Source organism: Drosophila melanogaster, chromosome 3R, assembly GCF_000001215.4.
Source record: "Drosophila melanogaster chromosome 3R".
NCBI classification, from domain to species: Eukaryota; Metazoa; Arthropoda; class Insecta; order Diptera; family Drosophilidae; genus Drosophila; species Drosophila melanogaster.
In genome coordinates, this window is record NT_033777.3 from 22260348 (window position 1) to 22286839 (window position 26492).

The following is a 26492-nucleotide window of genomic DNA, read 5'->3' on the forward strand; positions in this document are numbered from 1 at the left end:
GCTGAAACCACAAATATATTAAGTAATATAGTGTTGCAACAAATCCGGGCATTATTACATTTTATTAAGATTTGATTGCACTATCAAAAAAGTTTGATTTGTAGAGCGCTATTTTTGCGACCCCAACGGTTTGTGCAGTCTTATGCACTTGGCTGCAACTGCAAAGTATGCTATAGATTTTTGCTCGAGCGCCTCGCACATCCTGAGGTAACTGTAACGGCAACGGTAACGGGTGTGTAACGAGTGGGTGGTTGGGCGGCTAGCGGTGCGTGTTATGAATGCTGGGAGAGCGTCGAGAGCGGGAGGTGAGCGGCAGCTGTCTGTCTGTCTGGCGACACTCGTTGACATTGGGGGCGACAATGCGTCAAGGCGGGCCACCCATCCCCGCCCCTCTTTGGCTCACTAATTTGCATATTTATGCAATTATACGCTACCTTTTGTACCCAGCCAACGTTTTTGTACGTACATCAACCCTTTTTCGGGACCCGAACGCGAACCCAACCTCAACAGTTGGTCGCTGGCCGGGGAAAACAGTCGCTGGATAAAATACGGAGGCAGTTGGAGTGGAAGCGGCACAGGCACAGGCACAGCATGTCACTTGTCACGCCAAACACGAACACGTTAAATGTCAACAATGAAGTGACGCAGCACGGCAACAGGGGGTTAAGGCGAGGGGCGGTGGGTGCAGGGTGCTGGGTGTTGGGTGGTGCGCCAAGGGTGAAGGTGGGTGGCTGGCCCAGTAGTTGGGTGGATGAGCGGTCATTGTCCCCTTGCGCGCCTACCAACTGAGACAACATCCGCAGCGGTTCGGATTTCACTAGCACTGAGGAAAATAAAAATATAATAAAAAATATATTTTTTAGAGAATGAATGAATATACATAGATGGTAGATGGCATTGGCTGGGCTTGGCAAAGCTTGCAATGAAGTGGGATCATACATGCTATGAATAGCTACCATTTGAATCAGATTTTCTCCCAGTGCAGCACCCTTCAATCCCTTATCCCTAGCCGCCCCGCCAACGCCCCTTGTCTCCTGACATTTGACACTGTCACAGCGTTTAGTGATTTATTTGATGGTGACATGCGTCGCTGTTGTTACCGTTCTGTAAAACTGGAAATGGGAAAAGGGAAATACATATTTCGGAACGTAGCAAACATTTTTGCTTAATTTTTGTTATTTCTATTTGCTCTTTGGATCGGGTTAGATGGAAGATGGTGCGCCGCCGCTCCGCTTCTATTAAATGCAAATGAAGTTATGAAAATTGCTCAGCAGCCCTCAAACCGCAGCATTGTTGCCGCGTGCCAACCAAAAAAAGGGTCCGGGCGATATCTTCAGCAAATGATCTCAATCAAGGGGAGCGAGCATTATGAAAATTGCATAATTTCGCCATAAGGGTTGTGTGCACGTCGCACGACCTTACTATGGTCGTTTCTAAAAAACCCCGCCAATGGCACTTCAATTAGAGTAGCAAATAAAAACAAATATAAACAACATTTTGTGGCGGGTTCAAAGTCTGCACTCCAGCAACCGGAGAAGTAGCAAAGTAGCAAAGCAGCAGCATCCGCATCAGCTCCTTTCAAGACTTTTCCAATCCGACAAGTTTATAATCCCGCTCGCCGGGCAAACTGAAGACAAGATCTTGGCCCCGGCTTGTATGTCAACAGCTTTAATTCGGCCTTTCATTGGCTGCTATTGCTGCCGTTCGCTTTTCAATTACCAGCTCAATGGCTTCGAGGAAAATCCTTGCAACAATGCCAGGAAGCTGTGGCAGCCAAATAGTTGCACTTTTCCAAGGAGCCAGCGTCTGGCTGGCTTTTACACTCCTCCGCTGGCGGCACTCGTCCCGCAGCTCACAGCTTTTCAGCTTCAGCTACAGCTTTTCAACTTTCAGCTTCATTGAGCATTGGACATTTATTGTTGCTGCGCATTAAGGCATTAGCAGGAGGTTGGCAGCAAGGATCATAAAGGCTGGCCAGGAGCAGGAGTTCCACGAGTTATGAACGTATTTTTGACTTTGTTCGACACTTTTATTGCCCAAGTGGTGCAACGTTTACATTAAAGTCAATCGCTGCGCTGAAATGTTCTACTCGATGGTTCAACACTTTAAAATACATTCGAATAATTCAGAGTATTCATGGAAATGCTATTTTATATATTCATATGCCTTTAAACTGTATCAACTTCGACCCCTGTTAACCAACTTTTGCAGCTCCCCATTATTGTTATTTGATTTATTTATTTAGCTGGTTAATTTCTTGCGGCACTCGCAAGGGGTCCTGGCCTTTTTTGATCCGTCTGCATAAACTTTTTGACAGCAGCAGTGAGTTTTTTGGGGGGGTGAGCAAAAAGGAGGGGCACATACAGCAAATTCCTTGCCGTGCCTTTGACTGACATGATTATAAGTTTGTCTGGATCTGAGTTCGAGTCTGAGTCTGAGCCGGAGTCTGTTGCCATCCTGAGTTAGAGTCTCAGTCTGGATCGCGTCTCGTCTCGGCACGTTAACTCAAACGAAACTAATTTAATGCGCTGCAAAAGTATTCAAACAATTGCACAAGGCGACGCCCAAAGTGAAAGCAGCCAAAGCCAAAGCAGTACAAAACACAAAACACAAAAAAGTGAAGTACGAAAAATATCTAGAATGAAATGGGGAACACAAAAACCGAACTGAACTCAACTGAAAAGGAACATAGATGGATCTGGGGGGTTTTTTTTTCGAGGGAATTCAGAACAACTCGTGCTCACATCAAACGAGCGCATTTCATTTGCCAGCCAGCGAAAAGGAAAAAGTTTTTGTCTTTCTCAGTTCTCTCCGCTTTTTGTTATATATGTGTATTTATTTCTTTTTTAGAAATATACTTATGTATAGAAATTTCGTGTTCCCGTACTCCATGAAACAAATTCAATTGTTGGGGCGTGTGCGTGATGATGGTGAAAAGGGGGCGGGAACGGCAAGAGAATGTTAACAATTTTATTTATGTTTGCTTTGAACTTGTCTTCATTATTTGTCAGCGACAACAGCCAGATGTTTTCCGATTAAACACATCCACTCAGATTGCAGTCATTTGGTTTAACACTTTAAATTTAAATACTTTTTGCACAAAAAAAAAAGTGAATTAATTCCAACAGAATAAATGCCTTCATTTTGTTCAGCTTGAAATTAAAATTAGCTTAAAAAGTTTGGCCCCAACCACGGAAAGCCATTACTCACGAACAACCATTAGGGCACCTTTAAGTCCCCAAACCGAGACATGAAATATTTGGGCACAAACTAAATACATTTGTGTTAATTTCCACACACACACACACACACCGTGACACGCAAAGGAAGTAGGGGAAATGGTTGCCGAACCCTTTCGGAAAAATTTGCATATGTGTGGCTGCGCCTTGAGCGATGGTAAAGGGATGGGATGGGTTGGGGAAGGGAAGTGAAGAAGTATGAGCCACTCATACATCAAACTATTAAAAGCCTCGTGCAAAAGCCTCCAGGGCATCGCAACGCAGCCACAACAACCACCTTTGGCATTAGATGGCGAACCGAGCCACACATCCTGAATGTCCTGGTTGTCCTTTCTGTCTTGCCGGCATTTGTCAAATGCTGTTACCGGGCTTCAGCGTTCCATGGTAAAGTTGCCTGCCAAAATAGCAACAGTTTTTCCGTGAGCCCGAGATAGGAGCGGGAAAAGCTCTCCAGCAGCCGAAAAACTTACCACAAAACCCAACCGCTCCCTTCTCTCGTTCCCCAAAACAAAGTTTTAGTATATTTGTGCTCAGTTGGGGAAGGAGAGCGCCAGGTGCACATATTTACATATTTTTGGGTACACAATTTTTTGGTCTGAGACCTTTGGATATTTGCGGGCAAATGATTTTAAGCCTTTTGCCTTGGCTTAGATTGTTTCTGGGCTCCCCAGATGAGCTGCTCACTAAATTAGTTTCATTTATCTGCCGAGCTCCGTAACGCAAAAGTTTTTCCAGATTGCAAGATTTCGTGTCTTGTTTTCTTTTTTCCCTCGTTTTCATGTTATTTTATTATTTTTTTTTTTTTGTCGGTGGCTTGGCTCACGTAAATTTCCACAGCCGACCCAGACATCATAAACAATCCATGTGGCTATCATAAATTGCTTTTCTTTGGCAATTTCCCCACATTTTCTCCAAATCCAAACAAAGTCTGGGTCATTTTTTACGGCAGCCCAGACTGAAGGGTAGTGTGTCGGGGAAATAATGGGAAACTTCACCGGGGTCTTAGAGGCAATTAAAATAAATTATGATGTGCAGATTTACGAAAATTAAGAGATTGTTTTTCCTGCCACTTAAAGAGTAGGTGGCAAAGCCGGCAAAGTAAACTACGAAATTACGTAATAAGAGCAGCGCTGCAAAGGGATAAGTGAAATCAACTTGCAGGTTAAACGTCTCCTATCTGTGGAACATCCCAGGATCTCTGGAAGAAGGGCAACACGTGCTGTGGCCTCATCAGCAGTCAGAGCACCTGACGCGACCCCCACACACCCAAACACACCCACACACATTGGAATTGTGGAGAGAATTGAAGTAGGAGGGGGTGAAAGGGAGGGATTTGCCTTCGGTTTTTCGAGGAGAATCCTGGCTTCTTGGGCAATCAAGAATTCAGGTCATGTGCATGTGAACTCAATTAAGCAGCACATAACTTACAAACCGGATTACAATCATCATCATCAACAACATCTGAGGGAGGGACCTTTTGTAACCCCGGAAGAGGGGGAAGATCCTTTCGCCTTGTTGTTTGGCATGCAAAGCAGTCGGTGTAGCCGTAACAGTTGGACCTTTGGATGCCTTCGCTTGCCTTTGACTTTTCGCCAACGGAATATGTTGCTCATACGCCCCGTTGGCCATCAGAATTGCCTTGCCGGTAACCGTAACCTTTTTCGGGTGCAAAACAATTTGCAACCATAAATTGCGGACCATTTTGGGGGTAAGGTCAACAACAGCTGTCGATTGTCGAACTTATTTCGCATGTAGAGCAGGATATGAGAATTTTCACTTGAATAATTAATTAAACGTAACAGTTTTTGGACTGGCTGGTGGTCGGGTCACAGTTGGGTGGGATTTACCCTTGTTGCGGTTGCCTTGCTCCCTGTCCATCTGGCTCGATTTGTGGCCATTGTCTCCTGTCTTGTCTTGAGGCTCCATTCTCCCTTCTCTTAATTAAGCCATATATACACCAGCGAGTCCTGCGAAGGTGGGGGTTTCACCATTTGGGGTTGATTACTACCACTACTTCGCTGCGAAATTCATTTTTTCATAAGCCGCTTTCAAGCGTCGCCGCCGCAACAGGCAAAACAACATTTAAGCCTTTTCGTGATAAGCATTTAAATAAATTAAATCCAAATCCGCTTTCCATCCCCCGACCATTTGGATTCTAACCGCATGCGAGAGCTCTAATGAAAAATAGCGAGAGTGCCGGGCATAAACAAACACAAACCGACGGCGACAAAGCCAAACAAAAAATGGGGAAAAAAAAAGATTGCAGGCGACATAAAGATTTGTCAACGTTGATAAACAACAACAAAGGCCAGAAATGCGACGCGACTGGATTGCTGTGTAGTATGTGCATGTGAGCTTGTCTGCTTTGTGGTAAATTTTCACTGCCCCCCAGTTGGTTGCAAAAAATGTGTATGCGAGTATTGTGTGTGTGTGTGTGTGTGTGTGCGTGTGTGCTTGTGGGAAAATCTGGGGAATGGCAGGCTCGATCCGGCGAACAAACAAAACCGAATCAAATGTGCAACTGTTGCGGCCAGTGTTGCTGCCTCAGCTGTCGCTTTGATGGAAAGTGTCAATCTGCCGATGAAGAGCAGCCAAATGACAAGTGTCAGCCAGCTGGAGATTCTATAATCAGAAGGGTTACCCTGTTTGAATCAACTAATTTGCATAAAATCGCATCTGAACACTAAAGTAGAGAAAAAAATATATATATACTACACTTTCTGTGATAATTTATCTTTCTCGCGTAGCTAGATGTTCATATACCCTACTGCAGGGTATCAATCAGCCACAAATAGGTCCATTGTCGTGCGCTGTTAAGTATGCTATATTAAATTGCATTGTGTGGATTTGCACTGACGCTTCTATTTCAATCCCACTGTCTGCGGCTAAATGCATCCAGAGCATTGGTAGGAGTTTGAGTTTTTGATTGATATGACATTGATGCCATTTTGGTGGCTCATTTGAATGGAATGTTTATTGTCGGCTTTGTTCGACCATCAAATTCTTTTCTAAGCGGCGTTTATCACCTAACCCAACCACTTCAGCGAAACAGAATGCCCCATCAGTTCAATCAGAATTTTGTGGCACAGAATTTGGTCCACCACCAAAGCGTGTCGCATACGTTGCCATTAGAGATAATCACTTTTGCATTTTTAATGCCCTGCTCATGGACACACGGACATAAAATGAAATTGCAATTGCCAGAGCGTCAATAGCTTTGATAAGCCATAATCATTTCGATACTTATGCAGCAGTGCGATGGTGAAGGAGGGGGAGGGGGGGCTTGGGGACTGCGAAATTAACATAATAAATGCTAGTCGTGGCTCCATAAAATTTTATTAATTTCCCAGCGCACTGCTCGCGTACACAGCAAAAACGAGCCACTCAAGGGCTTAACAGATTTACAGCTCGCAAAAAGCCAAAGCCATAAATACGGCAGTGCAAAAAGCGCGCAAAAGTGCACTAAAAGCAGACAATGACTCATGGGCGGCGAACGGCGTGGTGATTGAGGGGCTGGGTGTATCCCCCTCCCCTCCTTTTGTTTGTTGTACATACATACGTACGCCACTTTCTAGGTCAGCCAATTGGCAATTGCAGTAAAAGCCAAACGGGCGGCAAGCAAACGGACAGATAGTTGTCAAGCGGCCGTCGACGTTTGCACCGTTCATTCGTTTGTGTGGCAAGGTATGTGAAGGGGCGTGTACCGCCCATCATGCCTCCCTTGGCCATCCGTGGGCAACTCCTCTTGCACCTTGTGCGCCGGCTGTCAACAGTGTCTAACGGGTTGCCCTGGGCCCAACTGACAAGTGTGTACGCCTCACAGATGGCTGGCAGATTGCGATTCCTGGGTGCAGACAGTGCACTGCGAGAAAAGTAGACATAATACGCAAAGTGTGTCTAAGCAGTTACATATAAAGCAGATACTGCTTTTAAGAGCAGAGAGCTAAAATGTTGAGCTCAGATTAAATTTAAAATATTCATTATTGTACATTCCTATTGATGAGATACTTTTCTTACTTGTCACTGATAAATTACCAACTTGACTTTTTCACTGATTCCGTTTCTCGCCGTGTGAGAAGGCCGACGCAGAGCAGCATGTATGCACTTTTGGGCACAAAAACACGGGCAGACATTGTGTCTGGGACCGTGTTTTTGGCTGGCTTCATTAGGAAGAAGGGTGCACTTGTCTGTTGTCTGTCTGTTGACTGCCGACTGTTTCTGCCTTCTGACTTACACCGCTGCCGCTTTTGCGCTGCCAAAGTGCCAACAGGCAACAGCCAACTGCCTGCTGTCTTACTGTTTGCCATTTGCTGCTCCTGCTCCTGCTCATGCTCCATCCTCCTTCTCCTGCCCCCGAACGAGAGCACAAACTATTTACGTTGACGCATACTGGGACACAGAACGCCCACTTGGGCACACCCAATTTGAACCTATACACCACCTACCTCGGCCCCTTTGTTGCCCACTCAAAAGTTCAATGTACGCGCTTTTGTTTCGCAAAAAAAATAAAACAGAAAAAGAAAATCGAGCAGAATGGGGGAAAAAAAAGGAAATTGTTGTAGGCCAAACGTTGCCATTTTCTTTTCTCATTTTCCGCGGCTTTCATCGCTGCACACAATCTGCGATGTCACGCCCACTTTTGGCCCAATGCCAGGGCAAAGTTGGTCTTTGGGTCGCCGTGACTTGCAGCTGATAAAAAATTAAGCATAGTTTTAGGCCAGCCAGTGCTGATTCTGCTCTCCTGCCACAGTCTCTGCCACTGCCACAGCCACTTTTCTACTTCCACTTCCAGCGACTTGATGAAGAAAGTTTTATTGCCCCCGGGGCTCGGAGTCTGCTCAAGTCCATTTGCCTTTTTAATTTTAAACAAATATTTTGCCAAAGCGTTTTTCTGCTTCGCTTTTCCTATTCCTTTTCCCGTTTTGGTTCTATTAAAATGTTGACAGCTTGTTTGGCGGCAAAAGTTTTTCGCTTTCTTTGGCTAATGATAATGAAATTACGCTGAGATTAGGAATTTAGCCCAACTGCAAAGAAACTAGAAAAATTCCACAAATATGTGCAGCATTTGAGAACATTTTTTGAAAAATATATTTGATATTCTTTGATCTTACATGAGAGTCAAATAAAATACCTCGCATATTTATAAACTTTTTATTGAAATAGATAAACTCGTTTTGGATTCTACAAACTTCTTGTTTCGTGGTGCATGTAATTCTGCCGTAGTTGTATTCATTTTTTTGGGGATGGTGCAAATCAAACAATGCAAATTGATTGCGGGCAAAGGAAACGCGTAAATTTGGGCAAATATTACTGTCAGTCAAACGGCAAGGAATCAGGTTTTCGTGGGGTTGGAATGAAATGGGATGAGCCTGATCCGCCCTGAGCCACAACTCAGGCAAAGTCTTGCCACATGCCTGCGCATACCAAGTGGATGAATTCGTGGAACGAGGCTGGAGAATGGGCTGTGGCAACATGGCCATATGTGCGGCATAATGAGGAATCCCGGCGAAGGCAAGTCGTGCATGCAGTGGCCGCATCTGACAGCAAATCAATTCATATGCCGCCTGGCCTAGCCAGAAACCACCGAGGAGGATCATTTGGTGGGCTTGGGTATGGGCAAATAAATTCATCAAAACGATGTGCCCATTGTTGTGGGCGGTTAACAACTGCAAATATGACTCGGGGGTGCCGCACAATCGTTACACTTATACAACGTCTAAACGGATTCCACCGGAACAATGGACAATGGCCGAAGGCGGAACTTAATCCATTTTGTCTTCTGCTTTTTACTCGGACAAATGAAGTCAATTGGATTGTGATGCGACTGGCGGACGGCAGGCAACCGGCGACCGCATCAAAGTAAATTGTTTTAAGCATTCGATGCTTGATGCCATGGATTAGCATCGACTAAATCGGGTGGGTGAAATGACAAAGAGCTTGGCGACTTAACGAATCCATTGCACTTTCTTCCTCTGAACTTTGGACCCTCATCCACGGACATGGCCACATTTATTACACGCGCTCATTTGTTTCTCGTCCGCCGGAGCAGCTGTCATATTAAGCAACTTTGACCATTCGAGTGGCCACGCTCGAGATAGAAATCTTTTTTGTTCATTTCATTTTATGTCCACTACGCCAAGGCCCACGCACACATACGCATTTTTGGCAATTTCCTGCCTTTCTCTTGGCCATTTCTCCCCCACTCGGCCGTGTCTGCTGTCTGAGCAATGCCTCTATTTGACATTGATGTGCCGAATGTGGAAATTTTCCTCTACTGACCAAACAGGGAAGGCACAAAAAAAGACAAAATAATAGCGTAGAAATGTTGAGAGTTAAAAGACAAAGGTTCATATACACTTTCCTTGTAATATTAAGAACCAAAAGGTATCCTAAGGATTTCTTTCAAAATCAGTAAAAGCTATAGTTTGATTTTCGAAACTCTTTGATATAGCAGTTGGTTATCTAAACCTTGCACAAATACCAACATTTGTGGACTACCCCTTGAGAAGAGTATTTTGAAAAGGGAACCCACTCGTAAGCTGAGAGAAACTGTAACGGCAAAAGGCTGTTGAAATGTAATTTGGCAAAATATTTGGGTTTCTATCCTCGCTTGACTTTGGTTTCGTGTGTTCCACCCAAAATGAAACTCAATCTGTCAGTCGCTTCGTCTCCGTCTGTCGCCGTCCGTCTCTGTCTGTCTGCCCTGCCCTGCCAGTCATGTTGCCACCTCACCACCGCCCACTCTCCGTGGCCTTTCAAGGCCTACATGGCACCCGTTTTTGCCACCCCCTCAAACTTCTCATACGTGCGTTAGTCATTTTGGCACTTTCCCATGTCGTCAGTCGCTTTGCCTTTTACTCATTCGCAACACAGCAACGCCTACACATATTCATACCATCGCACATATGAGCGGATTGTTTTTCCCCATTTTCCCTATTTTCCAGTACTTTTTCTGTTGCTCCTCTGGCAGATTAGTCTATGTACTTTGGTGTGGCTGTTACTTTTTTTCGAGTTTCCTTCCCTGTTTGATTGTGCATTTAATGCCAATTTGTTGTGTTTTCCATGGAGCTGACAATCCTATGACTAATGTTTGCCCTCAAACGAAATGAAATCAATCAAGGACAGACAAGTCAAAGAAGTCTAGAAGAATGAGATTGTTTAATTGGTTAGACTTCCTATGCACTTGAACCTAAAGTTCTAGGTATGAAATCCAAAATGCCTATTATTTTAACGATTTAATGGCGTTTTTGCTTCCCTTCTACTTTCACTTCTCTTTAATTTATGAATCGTTCGCAGTCTAGACATAATGAGAAATAATAATGCTCTAATCTCCCTTGAATGGCAAATCCCCCAAGATCCGCTGTCCATTTGCAAACTCATTTACAATTAAAACAACATTAATTTCCCTATAATATGACCTCAAGCATTTGTCAGTCTGTCCGAAAATTCAAATTGCCAGAGCAGCAACAAGAACAACAAATAATTGTCCATCGTGAAGCCCGCCCCCTCATTGTGTATAAATGCCGCAAAAAAGTAATTAAATTACGCGCTGCAAACCAAACCAAGCCAAACCCCAAACCACACTGAAACCAGGCCAAAACCGAAGCCAAGCCAAAAACCCCAGGAAAACTTAAAATGCCCCGCCCACGCAACAAGCGTTTAGCCACGCCCACACCCATTGGTTGGGCGTGGAAGGGATCAGGTCCTGCTGTGTGCGAAAATTTCGCATAATTGCGTCAGGCGAGCGCATAAATTGCCAAAGACAAGCGGCCTGGGGGCACGTGCGTATCCGCAGGGGGGTGCAAATGGTTGCAACCGAGGGGAATCCATAGAAAGTTAAGAGGAAACATTGGGGGCAGGGTGCAGCAATCAAACGCTGCACTTTGCGTGCACATATGTCAAATGGAACAGCGCAGCTACCCCTTCAGCAGAAATTCACTTCACATCCAGCCCACAAAGTGCAAGGACTCGTTGGCATTGTCCTGGTGGGCATTGCATGGCTGTCACTCCAGCTGATAAAGGGGAAAATAAGAGACATGGTGGACTGCAGGGGCTGCAGGGGCAACTGGGGCGGAAGTGCCGTGCATTTTGCCAACTTAAATTATATTAAGTATGAAATATAATGCTAATTATCGCTGATTTCATTCCATTTGATGCGCAAAAGAACACGAACGTACAAAACCCCCGCTCTGCAGAGACAATGCAAATGAATTAAAATTAAATGGCTGGGAAAATGGAAATGAAATGAGAATGGAAATTGAAACGTAATGCCAGTCGTTTGTTTGACTCTTCCTCCTACTTAGTATTTTGCCCTGCAGCTGTCTGACTTGTACGCTTTCATGGGAAACGCGGCGTATGCGTAATTTTTGCCTTTTTTCGCATACGAGCATCGCAACCCTTTGACAATTTCCACGCACTCCAGCTTGCTTTTTATGTTTAAAATGATTTTTCCATCACTTACAAATGAGAAATTAAATTATTTGCTGCTAATGTATGTGCGAGCAGAGAAACAGGAGTGAAAATGCGTGGAAAAGCCCCACCCCCAAACGGAAATGATACAGCAGAAAGAGCCGAAAGGGCAGCCATCTGAAGATGAAATTTGTGCGCCGTGTGTCGCGTGGAAAACTAAAACTCATTTCTGGCAAATTAAACTTAAATGTGCCACGTTTTGGATGGAATGGAAGATGCCAGGCGAAATGAGTTGAGTCCGGAAAAGGAAAAGGGCTGCAAATGGTTTAGGGGGGAATGTGTGTCGTGTGTGCTGGTGTGCGAGCATCTCAAATGTGAAAATTAAAAGGCATTTCCGCAGAATGTCAGCGTCATATTGTAAAACATGAGTATTTAATTAGAAAATACTTTTAGGCAGCGCCATGCAGACAGCGTACCTCAATATAGCCCGTTCATTTTGGGACAGTATGCACATGAAAAAAGAAAGTAATTTTGACACAACCTTATGTATATAATTCATGTTTAATTAATTTATTTAGAAATGGAAAAAGCAATTGCTAATATCGTTGATATTGATATTCATATATGAACATATCCTCCATGTTGATACTGATTGTTAGTACATTTTAGTACATTTTATTGAACGTACTTCACTCATAATATCGATCATATCTAAAGATACTTTTTGTTCCGTGTACCCTCTCGTTTCGCCATGTCGATACATGCGCTTGGCTAATGAATTCCAGCAGGAAGAGTTCGGGCCAAGTTTTGTGCTTTTTAACAACTTAACATAGTTTTGGTCTCGGGTCTCGAGTTTGTTGCCAGCTCATGTAAGGTTGTAAGTACAAAATAGCATTTTCCTTAATGGAAAACCTCCGCCTAGGCTCACAACTTTGCATGTATGCGGGATATTAACACGGAAAAACCAACAGCCAAAACAGCGAACTACAACCAGAATGGTGTTGGCTGAAAGTGCCGGCCAAGAAGAGGTTATGTCGGCGGGGGTTCAAAGGGCAAGGATAAGGACAAGGACGAGGACGTGGAGTGGAACGGCGAGGGGATAGGAGGATGAGGGCGATGATGATGACGAGCCACGACTGTGGCGATGATGATGATAACGATGATGGCTGTGTTAATGGCCAGGCATTATTCAGAGCCTCGTTCCCAGATTGTCACACAGCGATAGGCGAGGGCGTGTGTGTGTTAGTGAGTGAGTGTATCTTGATTGCCGGCAGTTGGGGGTTAAACGGGGGGCCCAATGTCCACTGGCCATGTCAAAACTCATTTGCCGTTAACGAGCAGCCATTGTGCTTATAAAAGGATTATTTACAAATCACTGACTTTCAAAAATTGTCAACTGCAGGGCAAATGCCTGAGGACCATCACCGCCACCGCTTCCCCTTGACCACCATCAATCGTCTGCTTTGATGTACAATTTATGAAATTAACCCTTAAGTGCTCGCCGGCATCAGACAGCAGCCGTGGATCACAACGCTCCAGTTGATTTCTTTCAGCTGATTGCGGCTGAAACGGAAACGGATCTGACTTCCCCAATTCAGTCAACCAGCCATCCATCTCACAACAATTGTGACTTGCAAATAGATTTTGCGATTTACATACAATTCGCAATTGATGGCACTCCAAATGGTTGACTGACCGAGGAATGGGCTAACTTAAAGAGGCTGAGGTCTCGGTTTCGCCCTGTCCCCTTAATTGATGCCCTTTGTTTGCCCTGTGGTCACTCTAATTGGTGTTTGCATGTGGCTCTCGAAGTCTTGTGTAAACACGAGATTCTGGCTGACCAGCAGCGGAAAGGAATCCTACCTCTCCTTGTGGCTCCCCTGCCTCCAACTCCTGAGCTTCTTTTGTAATTTTGCGTGCGTTGTGTTTGCTCATTAAACGGATTTAGCCAGGCGCAGATGCGGATAATATCGCATGGATTGTGTTCGACTCTGAATGCTCTACATGATTTTGCAATATCTTTATATATTTTCCAATAAAAACGAAACTACAACTTCATGAGAAAGATATGTAACGATAGCGAAAAGCCCAATTTTCAAATATAATTATCCAAAAGCACTCAACGCCAAGTCCTACATCCCCTATACTCTATCCAATCTGATTTATTATTTTCCCCTGGACAGACGTCATCAATTAGCAGGCCGCAAGTCGAGTGGCTGGCCAAGTTTGCGGAAAAAATTGACAGCCAGAGGAGCGAGTGTTGTTCCGACCAGGCCTAATGAGCAAACCAAAACAGACGGCGTGGACTTAACGCCACTTGCGAAATCACATGTCAAAAGTTATTAGCCCGGCGTGTAATTTGTGCCGGGCTGATTACCGAAATGTACATGAAACACATAAACAAAGTCATTTGGCCTGGCTTGGCTTGGCTGGCAGGAATAACAAAATACGTTGCCAAAAAGTTGCGATGTTGCCTTCACTTGGATGTTGCTTCCACTTAGCTACACTGTCATTGCCAAAATCCTGGGCCAAAGTTGCTCATCGGCCAACCCATCGCTCGTTTTCGCCCCTCGATTCATGCTGTCAATATAGTGGCAACATATTTCCTCGCTTAATATTTTTTTGCCCTGGCTCCTGTCGCTATTTCAGCTGCTGTGTTACTGTCTGCGAGGACGTGAGGGCGTTAAACTCATACATCACTTTATCCCAGCTTCGACTTTGGCTGCGGCTCCGACTCCCTTATCCTGCATCCTGCATCCTATGTCCTGGGACGCTTGGCAGGCTCCCTAACTAACTGCCGCCGCCGCTGCTGCCTCGCCTGCTGTTTGTCTTGGTCTGGCGCGTTTTTCTCGCACCGCGATGTGTGTCAAGAGTTGCCAATAAAGCAGTAGTAGCATCCCAAGCGCAATTCCCAACCCGATCGGTTCTGCGAAGGAGCTATTGAAAATAAATTTATAACGCATACGTCATGTGAGCCAAGACAGAGTTCGCAGTTTATTGCATTTGTCGCTGGCATTGCAAAACTTCAATAAATTATTTTATTGCGACAGTTATTTTGCTTGCTTTGCCCTCGTCGGTTGGTTTTTATGAATTTGTTCAGCTCGCAAACACATAACGATGAGCATAAGCACGATATATATATCTATATCGAAATCCATCTGGCAGTGGCAAACTTTCTGTCAGTTGCCATTTTCGTTCATTTGGCACTCAAGTCTTTGGCAGCCAAATTGCAAATGACTTTATGAATTTGCTGTTACGACTTGGACAAGCTCCGATGACCTTTGAAGTGGGTAGACACATATGTACATATGTATATGTATGTAGTAATAATCAACCGTATACCGAGATGAAATTGATTCCGCATGGGACATAAACTGCGTATTGCATAATAAACTTTGGCACGAACATAATGAGTTGTTGAAAGATGGGATCGAGCAGACAATTGCTACAAAACGGAGTCAGTTTATAGGACATTAAATGTTGATTGATACGGGGAAAGCTCGGTGATCCGATCATTTTGCGGCCATATCAACTGTCTTAACCATACCCGTACCCATTTCAATTGGTCATTAAACACACTTTGTCAGTCATAAAAGGCCGAAACACTTTCGTTCCCCTTCATCAAAAGTTGACACTTTGCGAGTTAACCTTTAATGAAAAGGCCAAACAAGCCAGCAGCCTGGAGGGCTCATTGTGAAATTACCCAAAGCGTAAAAAAGGGCAAAAACGACAGGAAAAAATAAGAAAATGGAACTCTGGCTGGCAGTAGTGGTAGCAGTATGGCCAAAGGCCTCGAAACTCTCCCTTTTTCACTGCTGGCATCCTAGTCAAAGAGGCAATAAGTAGCAAAAATTACGCTAAACGTGGCAATTTCCTCGCAAATTGCACAAAATATATATACAAAGCGGGTTCTTTCACTCTACGCATGTCTGGCCTGAAAGTCCTTGGTCTACTCATTTAACTAAGGAGAGGAAAGTATGCTAAATGATCAAGGTGGGCATTTAAATACCCTATCAGATTGGATGAAATATGTGACAGTTGTCACAATAAGTTCATTTAAAGAAATACTACTTTAAAATCATCAATATAAACTAATTTTAGGAAATGCTCACTTCCCCTTTATTAAGATTCTTATTTCATTTTATCCTGCTAAAAGGAAAGGACTCGTTGGTAGCACTCAATTAGGGTCTCAAATTGGTATAAAAGTGTGCTTAAGCCAGCAAAAAGGAGTGTATAATAAGGCCCATAGAAGACCATGGCAGGTATTTTTCATCCGTCAAATTACAGCGCACCCATAACGGGGGCTCAGCAGATGCCCAGGTAAAATCCGTAGCCAGGTGGCTGGCTGAAGCCTGTCAATTTCCCCATGGTGGCTCCACATGAGGCGGGTAAAATCGGGCAGGATATGCGGCACCATTTTGGGAGCAGGGGTCATGTGGCAGCGGCAGGAATCGGGCGATATTTTAATGCGTGTCATATTTGATTGATGCCAGCGCGGCACAGAGCGAAGTCGTGGAACAATGTCAAGCGTTTAACATTGCCCCGAGCGCCACTCAAAATGTCAAGGTAGTCGGGAACACTCCGGCCCGATCCAAGACCCCATTTTTAACCACCCGCCCAGTTACCCAGTCATTTCCGTACTTTTTTTCGCCCTGCAAAATTGCCCCTGCAGGTATGCAATGAAAAAGTGCGTAAGGGAAGCCCATTGTGCCTCTCTTTGTGTGCGTTTGTCTGCGTGTGTGTGTGAGTGAATGCGGAGTGCCTTTGTTTTGTGTAATTTAACATGGCAGTTTGTTAACAAATTTTATCAGGCCCGAGATGTTTTGCCTACCGAATGAGGAAAATGAGGGAAATCGCTTCGAGAGCTGTAAACACAGTCAAGTGTGTGTGTGTGTGTGGGTGCCATAATTTATGCCCAGACTAAGTGCATTATGTTTGGCACACGGGCTTTTAGTTACGCTGCCCCCTCGTCTACCTTCCCCGGGGCAGACTCAATTATTTGTGGCAATTGGCAGCAGCAGTTGGCGCAACTAATTTGACTTGAGCGGCGTATTGTAGGCAAACATATGAACTCGAACATATAGGCATTTATTTAATTATGACCAGGGGTGCACTTAAGCTCAAATCCGATAATGCGTTTTATAAGCCAAAATGCGTAGCCATAATAACTATTAATTATGTGGAAATATATATATATATATAATCATTTGAAATATAAACCATTTATTTTCGCTTTCAAGACATTAAAGCAGCCCTATGAAATTGATATTTATCCCCCATCACCTATTTACCCTTGCGTTCCGGAATAACCTGTAGCTTAGTTATGGTTATGGTTGCTCTTAACTAACCGGATAAGCGAATTAACCCCTTGCATTATTAACCCGGTGACTAGACCCCATCCAACGCCAACATCAATGTAGCATCATTAACCGCTCTAGCTCTTCGCATCTTCCACCCACTCTGTCTCACCCGATTTTCATCCAATGAGCCCCACTGTAACCTTCGCACACCTTATAGCATTCATACCCACCCCCAACTCTCATCAGCAAAAAAAAAAAAAAAAAAAACAACAACAAAAACGAAATAGAACTTGGCCAAGTGTCTTACCGATCTCTGCTGCTCGTTTCTCGCTCTTTTGCAGGATGGACAACGCGGCCATTTAGAGGGCCTGGCATCCGTCTATTGCGAATTGCTAATGGCTCCCTTCGGGGACATTTTGGCAACTATCGAGCGGGCGCGCCAGGCGGCCTGGGCGGAGCGGAGTCCGCTGCACAGTGCCGCCCAGGTGGTGGGCGGATCAGGTGGGGCTGGCGGCAGCACGGGCAGCGGCAGCGGTGGGGCGGCCAGCGGTGGCAGCGGCGGCAGCAGCGGCGTACTGCACCACCGCCAGCAGCATGGCCATCGTGGCCATTCGATGCACGGCGCCGGTCTGCCCAATAGTCATAGCCAGCCCATTTATGTGCCCGGAAAGTACTCGGTATGTATGATGATGACCCGGAACGAACCAAACACCCACCCAATCTCCCGCCTCCTTAATCACCAACACAAAAAAAAAAAAAAAAATGAATGACTCCATTAGCGGCCCCCTAAGGAAAATATTTACAAAACCAACAATATGAACGAAGAATTTTTGGAAAAATGAAATTGATGTTGGCGTTGCTTGAAAAGAAATAATTGAAAAAACCATTAAGCCTGTATGCGAATAAATTTATTTAATTGTGTGCTAAGAATTGTGTAAATATTTTTTGCTTGCTTGCGTTCTCCACTTTCACTTGCATGTAGTTGTAGTTGTGTTTTAACACCCCCCAAAAGAGTGGCCAATAAAATGACTAATTTTCCATTCCCCAACCTTACAGCCCTCGAGTTGTCTGTCCGACAAGGAGGAGGATGAGATTTACGGATTCGGCTATGGCGTCTTCGCACCCCGCGTGGCCAGAGGAGGGTTAACACAACAGCAACAGCTGCTGCAGCAGCAGACGCTGCAAACGCAACAGAGCATACAGCAACAGCAGCAGCAGATGCAACAGCAGCAGCAACAGTTACCAATTGTGCCAGGACAACAGCAGCAAGGACCTCATCAGCATCAGACCCTGCCACCGAATGTCGCGCATTTGAACTTTGTGCAGCAAAAGTGAGTAAAGGATTTAAATATTTCGAGCGCTCTCCATTGAATCGTAGTGCTAATAAAAATTCTATTCTATTCCATTCAGCTGCCTGAGTCCGCGCTCAGCTTATTTCTACGAATTTCCACCGACAGCTGGTAAGTTGAAAAGAGTTGAAAAGTCCAGAGAAGTAAAATTCTTATCCTGGTAGACGATTTCTAAAGCTTTTGTGTAAAGGTGATAAGCTTTGTACTTAACGTTTAAAGGAAATCTTTAGACTTTAGTTTTTTAATTTATTTATGAAAGGGCCGCTCAGAAATTGCAGTAAATGTAGAGCACAATTGTAATGAGGTCAGAATTTTAAAGAAGAACTTTAATGAATTTTCATAGATAAATAGCAGAAGTAGCATGTAATCACTATCCCAGCAGAGTTTGAATGCTTTCTGTTTTATCGTAGTTATTTACTTGACTTAAAATAATCTTTTAAACTATAAAACTCTTAGGAAAGTTATATCTCCCTACCAGGGTTTGAAAATAAAACAAAAATGATGTACATCAGCCGCCGACTTGAGTTCCTTACACTAATTCAATTTCTGTCCTTTTTATGCCGATTTTTCCCCGCGACTTTCAGAGGGCCGCGAGACAAAGAAACGCACCACACTGGCCCGGCTGCTGAAAGGCTTGAAGACTGTCAATCGACGGGATCGGAACAATCAACAGAATGGCGCCCAGGCCAGGGTAAGTAAAGTACTCCCTCGATACAATTTCCCACCCATCCTTTTTCCCCCCGTTTTCGTCCAGCGAGTGAAACTCATTTTCGCGCTTCGTTTTATGACCGCAAGCAAATTGTTTGTCCTGTCCCGCAAGTTTTGTCCCGTCCCCAGCCTTTCATTTGAATCAACTGCTGCGGTAATTCTTTCAATTTATTTGCTCGCATTTCGTTTGGTTTCCTTTCCTTTTCTCGAATTCCCCTGCCCTGCCTCTTCTAGGCTGCCATTTTTATGACTTTCTGCGTCTTGATTTGAATATTCCGCAGTCTTCTTGTGTAGTATACTTAATCTTGGCCCTGGGGACATGTAAATTTTTATGCGCGCCGCGCCGAGCAGCTTCTCCCTTTTTGCCAGCTGAAAAGGTTAAAAATGTTTTGCCAGCGGCCATGTCTACATTGCCACTTCTCATCCTGGCAGTGCACCAATAGCGCCAGGACCAAACGCCATCAGTTTCCTGCCTCCCACTCAACGTCCCCCTTTTGGGGGAAGTTGTTGTACACTCGCTTTATCTGCGCCGCTCACAAAGGATTCATTCAGCGCCTTTGATTAGAGCAACCTTTGGGGAAAAGCATCAGGATCAGGAGCAGCAGCAGCAGCAGCAGAAGCTGAGTTAGTCCAAGTTGGAGTCGCAGCAGCTGCGACAGCTGGTTCAGCTGGTACAGCAGGGGCACTATTCTTGAGCCGAGTCTGGCAATGAAACTGCGGCCAAGAGCAGAGATAACGTGGCACAGGACGGCGACGCTGCTCATAAATAAGCAAGGACATGCATAAATTTTTCACAAGCAGCACAGAAAAGAATAAATAAAGGCGTGGAGAGCAGAAGGAGGAAAAATATAAATAATAAACTGCCGGTGGGGAAAAAAGGGCAGCGAAAAATGGCTGGCTAGCAGCCTCGGAGGTCCTCAGGAGGTCCTGGCACACAGATAAGCGCAGGAAATGACTAAGGATATGTGCCTAAGTAGCGGCATCCTACTCAACAGCCATGGCCTGGCCTTTCAAAATATAATTAAACAGCACTCCACGTGGCCATGCGTTTGTTGCCTGGTTCGTTGGCTCTCCCACCTGATTTGCTATTTATGATAAGAAAACAAACGCATTAAACAGCGACCCGTGAATAAGGGTCGAAGGGTGACCCTAACCTGACCCTTGACTCGTTATTAATTAAAAATTAAAGCCCCGCTGAAAGGTGTGAAATACAAAATGGCGTCCTAATGGCGATAAAGCACGTTGCTGCCCGCCATTCAAGGACTCCTCTTGATTTACGAGCGTCCTGTTCAACCTCACCTCAACACCCTTCGCGGCCCACAACCTTTGTGCATACTTGAGAAAGTTAATAAGCCTGGCGATTGAAAGCACGCCAAGCTTGTGTTCTTTCTGAAAATGAATTTAAAACTTTGCCCCAAATTGATTCCATTCCCGCTTATTTTGCAGGCGGCTAACGATCGTCTGCGGCACTTTCAAATGATAAACGGCGGCGCCGGCGGACAGCAGCACAGTTTCGAGGAGACAATCCACAGGGTGAGTAGCATAAATAGGTGATTGCACCTAATACAACATTTAGAAAGAGATTTCGACGGCTTTAGAAACTGTAAAGGGTAATCTACTAAACTTAGAACAATGCTAGTGCTGCATAATATCATTTAAAAGTGCACATTCATCAGCAGAGAAATTAATATCATATTCAACTTAAAATCTCCTACCATATTTCTATACTTTGCTTAAAAATGCGTGTGCGATGTGGGATGTTTGGTTGCTTCGACTGGAATAGTGGCATAAATATTTATGCTGCACATTTAACAAGCTGCTGTTGCTGCTTTGCTTCTTGCCTCTGTGTGTTGCAACAGCTGTGACAGCCAACAAAATTGTGCAGCAACAAAAAAAATTTGCACAAACTGCAACAACAGGGTGAAACTTTCGCACACCGCCCAGCGGACGAATGCCACCCCACCATTTTGACTGCATTTGCAATGCAATTTCAACACGAAAGCTGCGGCTGTTGCTTTTGAGCACGTTTACCTGTAATGGCATGCCACCAGCAACAAAAACAATCGCATACGCGGCGAGTGCCGCAGGGCAAAAAGGACGATGATGGGGAGGAAGAAGAGGAAGAGGAAGTGGCAGCGTGTGGATGCATGCAACATTTAAAAGTTCATTGCCGTCAACATTCATTATTAATGACAGCGCGCACGGAGCCAAACTAAAAACAAGCAGCAAAATGCAATCAACGGCGACAGCAGCAACAGACAGCAGCAGCAACAGCAGCAGCAACACCTGAAGCAACAGCAACTGCAACAATAGTTAGCAAATGCATAATGCATTACCAAACATCCCTTCCAAATTTGAGTGCGCCCCTTTTCCATTTGCAGCGCAAAAAGTAGACTTTAAATTTTCGTTAGCAAAGAAATTAGTTGCCACATTCATAAATAAACAAAGTCACTCAGCAAACGACCAAAGCTAACAAACCATTTTCCAATTGCAGTTGAAAGTACAAGAGGCCATGCGGAAAAAGGAAAAATTTCAACGTGAACACGAGGAGGTAAGTGACATGAACATATCCACATATTCAAATATCCAGATATACAGATAACCAAATATCCTGTGACCACAAGGCAAAGATTTATGCCTTCAAGATGTCTATTCCGAAATTGATAAATGCACATGGCAAACATGTGCAGTGGCCAGGGATAAATCAAGCATATTTGTTCTGGGCACTTTTCACAAATTAAATAAACATAAAACACTCGCAGCCCCGAGGCTTGGCTGAAATTGTTAGCCGGTCTGGCTAGTGCAGGCTGCACTATTAATTTCACAGATTCCGTAGCCTTATATTTGCATGCATTAAATACACAAATGGATGAAACAGTTGCAATTGCACAGACCAAAGGTTTTCCTAGCTTTTTCTTGCCCTGCAGCCGAAGGTGCGATTCGAATTTATAGGTTTGCTTTCACGACATATAGATGCAACTTAAACAAGAGTAAAAATAAATCAAATGTATAATTTAAAGTCTCAAGTGTGCGTAATAGTCATTAGAATCATTAATAAAAGCAGGCCAACGAATGTTTATAAGGTTTACGTGCTCCGCTAAACTTCTTAATATTCTTTTCGTAGCTATGGGAAATACATTCATAAAATTTCGCTTAATTATGAAACATAAACTCAAGCAACTTACGGTTGCAGCACGCACTGTTTGCACCCCAATTTGTTATTGCAATGTATAAATGCTACGACTTCTATATGGACAAGCCAATTAAAAAAGCTATTAAAAATATTTGATATAAAAACAGCAATTATTCCAAGGCATAAAAGCCCGAAGACCAGGCCAAAAGCTCGAGCTACCAAATAAATGTGTGTGCTGTGAGTGTGAGTGGCGAGCAAACATGCAAAACAGACGCAGACAAAATGTTAAGCACACAGATACACACCAACACATGGTCATGCTGCTGGCGCACCCCAAAAGGAGGCAACAAAAATAATGAAGTGCAACGTGGCGAATGATAAACTTTGTGCTGTCATAAAACAAAAAAAAAATTACTTTCCACACTTGAAAACGTTGTCCAAACGAAGGACATGATAAAAACAAATGGGCGTGTCGCCGAAAGAGAGTAACTTATTTATTTATATGCTAAGAGAATTAAATGTGAAAGCTGAGTAAAATATTCCATGTTGATTGCTTGATACTCCAGGCTGATGAATAATATCTGTAAGCCAACAGATTTCGAAAGAGAGCTGAGATTTTTCTTTGGCTTAAAACCGAAATCGATTAGGGAAATCATTACTACCACAGCACTCCACAACTTCCATCAACTTGGCAGCAGCAGCAGCAGCAGGCTAGTTAATTATGCCAGTTATCGGGCTCAATGATGGATGCACAGCATACTGATGAGAACTTGACAGTTACACTGGGAAAAAACAATTATCACATCAAACAACTACTAGTTATATGGTATCTAGAAGCTAGTTTGTTTTTCAGATAGTTTCGATTTATGCTGTGAGGCTTTTTAGTTATCAAACGCTTTTTTTTTCGCAGTGAACTCACGCAAATTGCGTTGCTGCACGACAATTTGTCGACTGTTTGCCAGTTCAGGAAAATGTGTGCTCCTAAGCAAGGGCAATAATTTTTGTGCATAAATGAAAAGCACACAAGAGTTGGGGTTACTGCGCCATATACACGAATATAGTAGATATATCCTGCGACTGGGGGGGGAGGGTCTGGGGTGTCACATTGTTATTGTTGTTAGTGCTGATGCTACTGCTGCTTAACTTGTGCAAACAACATTCTGTTTGTCTAATTGTAATTGCTGTTTTTGCAGCAACCCAGCGCCCACATGGAAAGCAGCCTCTGCCGTTGAGGCCTTGTTTTCCATTTGGCCAGGAATGGCTGGAATGGAAAAGAAACTGCTCCACTTCTGTGTGTGCGAAGGAACATGAAATATTTATGATGGGAGATGGCTAGAAATTTCGTTCCCTTTTTTCCCATTTTTGGGGTCTTTGCATTTGGCCAGGCAATTAAGCAGGCGTCCCCCAAGACCCCAGATGTGATTAGAATTGTAAGAAATGTAGCAATGTCTTCTTGGCCACGTAAATTTCAATTTGGCAGCGGCAGCATCTAACCAATTGTGTGGGAGTGGACCATATAACATCGCAAAGAAAAAAAAAAAAACCATACCAAACATCCCACTACCATTTGAATGCATTTTTAATGTGACTGGCCAAAAAAGCTTTTAGCTAATTTTTCAGCGTCCCGCTTTTATTGCCAAGTGTGTCTCTATTTCGGCCGTTGCTGTTTGTTTGGCGGCCCTGGCATGCTTTTCGCTTTCCAGTTCGGCAGCAGAAGCATTTTCATACATACTACTGGTATAGTATATGGTCTCGGAATTAGTATGCAGCGCACATAGAATGCCATTATGCTGCAGGACACTCAGGACATAGACATGCCTTCTGGCCAAATACAGAAAAATAGGAACAAGTAGCACATTCTGTGTGATAGTTCGTAGTTCTGCTTGCGCTGTGAAAATTGTTTTAGTTTTCAAATGGAATTTTGTAATTTTAACGCCTTTGCCTCAACTCCAGACTTGGCTAATAAGATGCCAGCCGTAGATGGAGAAGCAGAAGTAGAACTGGAAGTAGAAGTAGCAGTAGCAGTTGAAGGAAGTTGACAACATTTCGTCCTTTCATTTCGCACAGCAGTCACGTTTGGCATGCAGACAAAGTGCTGCCCAAATAGGAGCAAACATGCATACGAATGCGACGAAGCCAAGCGAAGGCGTTGACTTTAATATGAACAAGTTTTATTTAGTTATAGGAGTCTGAGGGGCGAAGGGTGCCGAGATGTTGTCAAAACGAAGAGGAATACCTCTTTGACCATATGAAGTTGGCACACAGCTGATTCAACTGGATTAAAATAAGTTACACTTGCTACGAAATATCCCAAAATTAGAGGAAAAGTTTTAGCAAATCACCTACCATTTATTTGCCATAAACTAATGCAACATTGTTTTGTCTTTAATAGATCCTGCGTGATATTCGACAGGGACTGTTGCAAATGAGTCGCGGCGAAGGACGCATGGGTAAGTTGAAAGAGCACCGAAAAGGGATAAAGGAAATCCAGTGCACTGGAGGAGGGAAATCTAAGCGACTGCCCCCGAAAAGTATGCAGCATGCAGCCAGGAATTTTACACTTGAAGTGCTTCTGTTGCAAGTTCAGTTGCTGCAGCAGCCTTTGCAGCTGCAGCAGCCGCAGCAGCCAGAGTGGGCGTGGCTGGCCCGCCCGTCTGGCGAGCGTCGCATGCATAAGCGAGCATAAAATCTTATGTCCGTTTCCGGACCAGAATCCGTACATAAGCCCCGGACTTCAGGCTCCGGAGCAACTTGCTCTGCCGCTAGCATGTGGCAAATGGCATTGCAAGTTTTGTGTGCAACGTGGCGTATAATAATATTGTGTTGCAACCATTCTGCTGGCTCTGCACATTTTTCGGTCGCTCGCAAAAAGTTTTTTAAGTTCCTCCTCCTTTCCAGTGCTTTCTTCTCTCTTATTTTTTCCAACTAATCTTCAAACTAATCCTTACTTTGCGGCTGCTAAATTTGGTTTATTCCCATCTTGCAGACGATACGTATATGTACGACGAGGCGCTGAGAACGGGTGGCGGTATGGGCATCGCCGGACTGGGCATGCCACTCGGTGTGGGCGGCAATGGTGGCGGCGGGGGAGCAGCCCATTATGCGGTGAGTGCGCTGCATCATCAAGGTCATTGGTACGACGAGCCGCCCTACGAAAGCGATCCCGATGACTTTCTTATGGCCGGGCTCAACTGCGGACCAGCTGCCACAATTCAGGTGAGTCTTGTCCTTAAAATACTACCCAAATAGAACTATGATAGGCATTAAGTTTAGAGTTAAAAATCAATCAAAGCAGCTAAATATATCAAATGAAAGCAAATTCTATAGCTGTAATACAATACACATGCAACAATTTCAATTTTAAATCTATAATTGGCTCACGATATTGTAGAACATATTTTATTACATAGAGAACAGATTTTGAATAAATTTACACACTTTCGGTGACTTGTACAATGCGGCTTGTGTCATCCACTTGAAAAATAAAATTGGCAGCGGCAACATTGTCGCAGTTGCAATCACATTTGAAATTTATGCGTCGCATCCTGCAACGCCGTTAATCCTGGTTACTGGGCGCACTCCTTCGAGCCGAGGGGCAAAGCCGATCCAATGCCAGCTTCCATTTCAATTTTAAGCTCCAACCCACTTTGATTTCTCTGTGGAATTCGCCAGCCAAAATGTTGTGAGGGAGTTTCCTTTGCGCTTTCATACAGTTTTTTTTTTTTTTTTTTTTGGGTTGGCCCCCGATGAGTTTGGTTTTCTTCAGCGATTTTCGCTTTGTGGCTTTCTTCTATTTGCTTTATTAAATTATACGCTGAATATATTTTTGTGCTGGCGCATTGATTTCTACCCACTTCGATTTGTATGTCCATGTCCTTTGGCATTTTTCGTTCTTTCTGCGCTCCTTTGCTGTGTGCATAACTCCAGGACAAACTGCGACTCGAACTCACTTTATTTTTATTGACAGTCAAAAAGTGCATAATTCTTGTTGACTTGCTCGACTTTGACTCTCTCTCACAGTTCGATATTGTGGATTGATTCTGGCGAGTGGGAGTGGTAGTCATGGAAAACTCTGCGAAAGACGTCGCCGTCTTGAGACTTTTCCTTTTGCATAATTTTCTTTGCCCCTTGATTTTTTTTTCCTGCGTCGCCGGGAGTTGCGCTTTTGTCGAAACGCATTAGGCAAGTTATCGGGGGAATTTGTTTTCTTAGTCAATTGAAATCACTCAGCTCTGAAGCGCTGCCGAGCGCTGGAGCCACAATTCGGGGAGGCCTTTGTGTGCGGGCCTCTTTTTCAACATTGGTGGCCCCTTTGATGTGGCCTCGAAATTTGTTTAAAATTGAAACGAAACTT

The 26492-nt window shown here is 44.1% G+C and overlaps 1 protein-coding gene across 6 annotated transcripts in view; it reads left to right on the forward strand.

The window, feature by feature from the left end:
- Positions 1–26492, forward strand: part of SKIP (Shal K[+] channel interacting protein) — a gene marked incomplete at its 3' end in the record, with an annotated part of 162297 nt that overhangs the window by 126518 nt on the left and 9287 nt on the right. For 2 of the 6 annotated variants that reach the window (NM_001260304.2, NM_001043277.3), the window contains exons 5-12: positions 17290–17625; positions 18005–18279; positions 18359–18408; positions 18882–18988; positions 20452–20538; positions 21500–21556; positions 24531–24588; positions 25125–25354. In NM_001260304.2, coding sequence (NP_001247233.1) covers positions 17290–17625; positions 18005–18279; positions 18359–18408; positions 18882–18988; positions 20452–20538; positions 21500–21556; positions 24531–24588; positions 25125–25354 — 1200 coding nt within the window. The remainder of the gene's footprint in view (positions 1–17289; positions 17626–18004; positions 18280–18358; positions 18409–18881; positions 18989–20451; positions 20539–21499; positions 21557–24530; positions 24589–25124; positions 25355–26492) is intronic. The other 4 variants (NM_001275899.1, NM_001260305.1, NM_169997.5 and 1 more) reach the window with 2 other exon arrangements.